This window comes from Coenobita brevimanus, chromosome 84 (genome assembly GCF_032717465.1).
Source record: "Coenobita brevimanus isolate Jiangsu-jjx chromosome 84, ASM3271746v2, whole genome shotgun sequence".
Classification (NCBI taxonomy): Eukaryota; Metazoa; Arthropoda; class Malacostraca; order Decapoda; family Coenobitidae; genus Coenobita; species Coenobita brevimanus.
Window position 1 is genome coordinate 49,768,548 of NC_137037.1, and position 7,500 is coordinate 49,776,047.

The window sequence follows — 7,500 nt, forward strand, 5'->3', positions numbered from 1 at the left end:
ATTATTATTATTATTATTATTATTATTATTATTATTATTATTATCATCATTATTATTATCACTATTATTCTACTGTTTACACTATTTTATTTATTCATTTTTATTTATTTATTTATTTAAAAAGCCTCTCGTAGTAAAGGGGTTAATGAAGGCTGTATCCAACCCCTCCAAAAATAAATTAAAATAAATACATAAACCCTCCTCAGCTGAATAAAATCGTCTGGAGGCAACAGAAATAAATTAGAAAGTATGTCCACGGGCTGAAGGGGTTAGGGATCATCACAGCTTACTTAATTTAGCTTTTTAATTTTTTTTTTTTATTCATGGTTAGCTGTGGATTTTTTTTTAGCTTTGGATTTTTTTAGCTGTGGATTTTTTTTTTTTTTTTTAGCTGTGGGAGTAAAGGTAAAAATTAATCTCATCAACAGGTAAAGGTATAAATATAATCACTTTTATTCTCATTATTTTAGCTGTGGATTTTTTTTTAGCTGTGGGAGTAAAGCTAAAATTAACATTATCTCTAAGTAATGGTATAAATATATTCACTTTTATTCTCTTTGTTTTAGTTGTGGATTTTTAGCTGTGAGAGTCAAGCTAATATTAATCTTATCTACAAAGTTGAAGAAAATTTATGAATACGCTACAGTATGGGACAAAAGTTTGCCTAATATTTCACCACATCATCACTACTTCACACTGCCCTCTGGTGGCTAACACTCTCTCTCTCTCTCTCTCTCTCTCTCTCTCTCTCTCTAAGTGATTTTTTTTTATATGATACAACAGGGAGGGGAAAAAAATTGTAAAAGAGGCGGTGCAATAGTGAGAAAACTTTTGTACCAAACTGTGGACTACCTGGAGAAGAAGGGAGCTGAACGCCTATCGACCGCACGAGAATGAGTCTTTTTTTTTTTTTTCTAAGTCCAAATCTTCCCCTTGAATACAATCCGCATTAAATGTTCCATCCAGGTCCCTAAAATAAACCGCTGCGCGAAAGGGAACAAGGGAAAAGAAAACCTTGCCCGGGAATCGAACTTGGGTGGGTTGTTCCGTCTGTGAGCACCCCCTCCCCCCCTCCCCCCTCGTGTTCTTGTTCATCGACGTAGCACAGTTGAACATAATGAACAGCTTGTGGATACGGGGGGGGGGAATCTCCTTGGTTACTAGTTTCCTTTATCAGTCCCACTTCCTCTTTAGGCTTTTCTTAAGTGGCTCTGGAAATTTCTTGACGCCTCTTCCTTAGCGATTTATTATGCATATTAAGCCTTAACATTTTCTTTTATGCTATTCGTATCGTTATAATATCGGTATACTTTGCGTCATTAACATAAAAGAGAATACTAAGGTGCAAGGTGCTGAATAAATTGCTAAGGAAGAGGTGTTACGGAATCTCAAGGTTAATTAAAGGACGACGAACTTAACTACCCTATCCAATGTGCCACCGCCTCTCAATACCTGGTTAATGCCGTGGATAACTCTCGCGTCCGGACTAATAATGTGCAGGATAAGTTGCTGAGGAAGAGGTTTTAAGGACGCGTAGCTTAACAACCCTACCCACTCCGCCACCGCCTCTCAGTACCTGGTTGATGCCTTGGATAACTCTCGCAGGATAAATTGCTGAGGAGGAGGTTTTAAGGACGACTAGCTTAGCGACCCTACCCACTACGCCACCGCCTCTCAGTACCTGGTTGATGCCGTGGACAACTCTCGCGTTCGGACCACGGTGTTTGAGCGGTTGTGGTGCTGCCTCCTGGCCCAGTCTCTCCCCCCGCATAAGGACCGTCTGAGGGCGTTGCGGAAACGGACAGACATGACGGAGTAGAGGATGGGGTTGATGGCCGAGTTCAGGTAGTAGCAGGCACCTGGACATGGGAGAGGAAAGATGGAATTAGAAGTTGTAGTAGTAGTAGTAATAGTAGTAGTTGTAGACGCCTGGAAATGAGGTGGAAAAGATTATATTTGATACAGAATGGTTAAAAGAAAAAGGAAGACACGAGAGGACATAAAGGAGTAAATAAAATAAATGTTGCGACTAGACAAACATTTTTAGCTTCTCTTCCCAATTCTTTGTACCCCTTTCTGTCAACATGTCCCCCCGCCCCCTCTCTCTCTCTCTCTCTCTCTCTCTCTCTCTCTCTCTCTCTCACCGGTAAAGAAGTAGAGCTTGGCGTTGGCGTGGAGGAGCGCTTTGGTCCACGTGTTGCTGCTGGTGACAATGGCAAACATGAGGCGTTGTGCGTGGAAGGGGGCCCAGCACAGGAAGAACGCCACCACCACCGCTACTGTGGGGGGTAAAGGAGTCACCGTATTCACCGCCTTCACCATACTCACCACTCACAGTCACTACACACTACTCTTACTCGCCACACACCACACGTCACCACCACTGCTACTGTGAAGGGTTTGGGAGTCACTGTATTCACCGTCTTAACCATACTCACCACTCACAGTCACCACACACACTACTCTTACTCACCACACACCACAGCTCACCACCACTGCTACTGTGAAAGGTTTAGGAGTCACTATAGTCACCGTTGTCACCATACTCATCACTCACAGTCACCACACACACTACCCTTACTCGCCACACAGCACACGTCACCACCATCGCTACTGTGAAGGGTTTGAGAGTCACTATAGTCACCGTTGTCACCATACTCATCTCTCACAGTCACTACACACCACTCAGTCGGGTGAGAGTATTAGGATGATGATGATGATGATGATGACGATGATAGGAATATAAGTAAGTATAAGGATGTGAGAATAAGAGATGATGATGATGATGATGATGATAATGATGGTGATGATGATGGGAGTATAAATGACTAGAAGGTGAGAGTATAAGTGAGTATAAGGCGTGAGTATAAGTGAGTATTAGGGTCTGACTTACCCAACATCCTGATACCCAGCTTCCGGGTATGCATGGCGCCATCTCCCGCCGTGGGGGTTCGTGTGGGGGGGTCGATAGCCAAAACCATACCTGAAGGGGGTTAGCAGGTACACATAGCTATACACGGTAGATATGCATGGTTATACACAATTATACACGGTTATACACAGCAACACAGTTATACACAGTTATTATCTATCTATCTATCTGTCTATCTATCTATCTATCTATCTATCTCTCACCTATTCTGGGGTAGAGGGTCACCTGCACAGTCATAGGCAGGGTAAAAACTCCGACAGAAGACATGCACCCAAGCTCTTTTCTCTCGTCTATCTATCTATCTACCTACCTATCTATCTATCAATCTATCTATCTATCCATCTCTCACCTATCCTGCAGTAGAGGGTCACCAGCACCGTCATAGGCAGGATAAAAGCACCAACAGAAGACATCCACATAAGCCAGGAGAAGCCCGTGTCCCTCCCCATGAAGGGAATGGCGCACCACGCACTCTCCGGGATGAACTTGAGGGGTTGGTTGGGGTACGGGAGGAGGTTGACCTAGAGTGCGTTGAAGAGGAGTATCAGGAGAGTATCAGGGGGGAATATCAGGACCGTGGATCCTGATGGTGAGGGGAGTGGATTTTCTGACGGATGAATGCAAGGTGTAAAGCCCCTTGTGTGGAAGAAATTTTTTGTTTTTTAGACACACTCAGATCCACACAATTAAAATCCTTGAGAAAGAGGAGTATTTTTGCAAGTATTTTTGAGCAGAAGTTTATGGTAAGATGACATATTAATGAGAAATATAGAACATTTTATTGTACCAAGGATGTGTGAGTCTAACTTTAACTGAGATCAAAATTTTGCGGTTTATATTAAATGAGTAGGGTTGCATGTTAGGGCGATTCTCTCTCTCTCTCTCTCTCTCTCTCTCTCACACACACACACACACACACACACACACACACACACACACACACACACACACACACACACACACACACACCCTCACCTGCTGATAGTACCCCCACGGAGCGGCCGCCAGCAAGGACACGAGCCATATAACAGGCACGACCCACGCTGTCCGTGCCAGGGTGTGCGTGGTCCGTGCGTACACAGGGTTGGTGATGGCCACGTACCGCTCCCCAGACACGGCCAGGATTGTGAGTACGGACACATGGGCCATCGTCTCCGGCACCATGGCCCTCACTCTACAGGCAGCGTCACCCCAGAGCCACGGGTACTGCTCCCAGAACTGGTACACCTCGATGGGCAGGGCTGAGGGGCAGGGAGGGAGGTGGGTTAGGTTGGGTTGGTGTGTGTGTGTGTGTGTGTGTGTGTGTGTGTGTGTGTGTGTGTGTGTGTGTGTGTGTGGCTTTTCGCTGAAGTGTACGGGAGAGAAGCGCCTCCTTTCCGATAATCGTTTGTGAGAGGCAGACGGACAGGGCAGCTCGCAGAGGTACTTTCGCATAAACAAGACTTTACCGTAGTACGTATGGAGGTGGGGAAGGGGGACCTGTGAAGCGTAATTACCGACGAAATCGAAAAATGGCATCAGAAATTTGTAAACCCAGGCGAACACTTTACGCACAATAAATAAATAAATAAATGAAAATCAGTAAAGTGAGCCTGCAAATGCGGTATACGCCCAAAAAACAAGAACAAAAGGAAAATGGAAAAAGTTGCCAAACCCTTGATATATATGTTTTTGGCTCTGCGATGGCTGGCTACATTTTACCAGTGGAAAGGCAAAGTTCATCCACCCCACACATTTTAGTAAATTTCGTTTCCCTGCCCACGCTAATGAATTTATCGAGAGAGAGAGAGAGAGAGAGAGAGAGAGAGAGAGAGAGACTCGTGTAGGTTGGTTTTGTAAATAAATAAGAATAAATGCATTAACAGATAATGCTAAGGATGGTGGTGATGATGATGATGATGATAAGCATTAGTTTCTTTACCCCCTTGGCAAGAGCGGAGTCTAAGTCCCGGTTGGAGACGGGCCATACATTCGACCAGTAGCCGGTCCATAGTAGTCGGTTAATGCTTCATGGGACTTGGTGAGGCTCTTCCCACAATATTACCCTCATCTCTCACGGCCATAAACAATATGGAATTAGATACTGTTTGTAAAATGATTCCCACATGCATTTCTTTCACTGTATGCATTACTGTTTCTATGTAGTTCTTGATACCGTCCTAAGTCCCGTCTCAACTCATTTTCGGTCTGATACTCTAAAGCATCTGTCTCGGGTGTCCCACTTTCGAACCACGAAGCTTATTTTACGGTGGCAGCGGTTAACAAGAGGATGTTATAAGTACATCCTTTAAACTTCGTTATAACTGTTTATGCCAGCGTGAAAGATGCTGGGTCCAAGTGAGTGAACGACTCTGTAGTACTGAAGCATATCTGATCATTGTCACTCGTCTGTGCCTGCTCCGTCTCCAACCGTGACTTCGATTACGGGTAAAGAAACTAATGCCCGTGATAGTACCAGAATTATATCATCTAACCCAAATCCCTTCCATTCAGCGACTTATTTTGCATTTCCTTTCTATTTCCAGATTATTTTATTCAGGAGATTAATACAGCCTCCATTAACCCCTTCAATACTAAATCATTTCTCTTAAATCCGGAAAAATCGCCGAAAAAAAGAAGAAGAAAGAAACGAAAAGTTGAGAAAAGAGAAAGAGAAAAAGGCGTAATAGGACTAGAGTTGTTTATATTTCGCTCAGATTTCGTAATTATTCGTTCATAGGGTACTTGTTCCGTCTTCTCGTCGATCAAGGAAGTTCCCTAACACCTCTACCTATGCGATTTATTTGGCTTATTACCCCATACTCTTCTCCTCTGTGTTCCGTAAATCCTTCCAGTATCATCACCATACTCCGAATAAATAACATCCAAAATTTATATTAACCAGCAGTATCCAAAAATAAATCGCTAAGGAAGAGGTGTTAGGGAGCGAGAAAAACTGAGTCCGTAAAGATGGAAGCAAACCTTTATTTATTTATTTATTTACTTATTTATTAGGCTATGGAACACCTGTAAGTCTTATGTGTTTAGCCTGCATGCCAATTTATAGAGTGCGATTAGCAAGGATGAAAAAATGCTGGAATTTTCCTTTTCTTTTCGTGTTTCTTTAATTATCGTAAAAAAACTGGGATCGTATTGTTTTCCTTACGCTGTTTGTTTTTCAGAATTATATTTTTGGCCTCTAAGTACGGCCTAAATGTATAAATAAACTGAAAAGATAGTATTATTGGAGAGAGAGAGAGAGAGAGAGAGAGAGAGAGAGAGAGAGAGAGAGAGACTGCTGGACATATTGACAAATCCGATACACAATGAAAAATCTCGGCCTCTGAGTACCGTCTGAAGCATTGTAAACAAACCATCTCGGACTTCGAAAAGACTCGGTGAGACTTTTAAAACTGTTTCTCTCTTCCGTCTTTAAACGGTTCCTCGAGACCTTTGGCGTTTAAAATACTACCTCAATTAAACAAAAATCATCGCTTTGTAATTAATTGAGGTATTTTGTGCGTTATCTGGTAATTACGAGTCTTTTCAGGGAGTTTTTGTAACGGAAGTGGCTGCATGTTGAACCAGTACCTAGCGTGAGATTAACTGAAAGAACTATCTCATCTCGATTTCATACATCCTGCTCGTCAAAGTTACATAATTATACCGCTGATTAATGATGAATAATGAATAAAAATAAATAAATAATAGCTTATTCCATAAAACAATGAGAAATATAAGAATTAAAGAATAAAAAGAAATTGACGACAGCCCAGTCGGAAGGTTAAGATTGTGCCGAGGAGAGGTAGATCACGTGACGTCACGCTCATCCCAGCATCAGTGTCGCGAAAGACACAGAGGAGGGAGGTTGCTGCGTTGGCGTTCTGCTCTATACTCTCAGAACTACACAGACTACAACTAAATTAATTGTGGCAGATGGAAGAACTAGTGCTAATGACATAATAGACAAAGCGGGAAGTGATTTGGAAGTGTCCGCGGGAAGTGAGGGGGATGCGGAAGTAATGACGCCATGAAAAGCCGGACGAGACGGAGTGGCTTACCTGCCGGAGGGACGCGCAGATCTTGGAGGTGACGCCGGCGATTTGAAACCGTTGTGGAAGTGAAACCGGGACTTAAAAGGCGACGTGGAAGTCACACAGGGAACTACGAGGGACGTGGAAGTGACTGAGCGAAGTTTACCTCTTAGAATAACCCCGGAACCCGCACGACGATTCATGGGACGCGTTGAAGTTTCTAGATCGTATAGAGCGGAAGCCTACGAGTCGACCCTCCCCGGCGCCAGACGAGACAGTATCATTACAGGTGTGTGGTTTACTGTTGAGGTGGTTTAGTATACGCTTGTTTGTTATTGCAATTGCCAATGACTGTGATTTATTCGTGTTTTTGGTACAGCCTATCTAGTTGCTTTATTTTTCGGTGTATTTCGGATAAGCTTCCGTTATTCTTGTTATTTTTTTTCTTTTTCTTTTCTTCTTGTCTTCTTTTCTTGCATTCCTTTTTTCCTTTCTTTTCTTCCTTGTCTTTCTCTCTGTCTTTCTTTTCATTTCTTTTTTTCTTTTCCTCCCATT

General features: G+C 42.9%; 1 protein-coding gene across 1 annotated transcript in view; it reads right to left on the reverse strand.

The window, feature by feature from the left end:
- The window catches only part of LOC145410185 (neuropeptides capa receptor-like), a 12,590-nt gene that overhangs the window by 850 nt on the left and 4,240 nt on the right, over positions 1–7,500 (reverse strand). The window contains exons 2-6 of the mRNA XM_080280384.1: positions 3,908–4,173; positions 3,282–3,453; positions 2,894–2,983; positions 2,145–2,279; positions 1,682–1,859 (exon numbers count right to left, since the gene is read on the reverse strand). Of these exons, the coding sequence (XP_080136510.1) occupies positions 1,682–1,859; positions 2,145–2,279; positions 2,894–2,983; positions 3,282–3,453; positions 3,908–4,173 (841 nt within the window). The remainder of the gene's footprint in view (positions 1–1,681; positions 1,860–2,144; positions 2,280–2,893; positions 2,984–3,281; positions 3,454–3,907; positions 4,174–7,500) is intronic.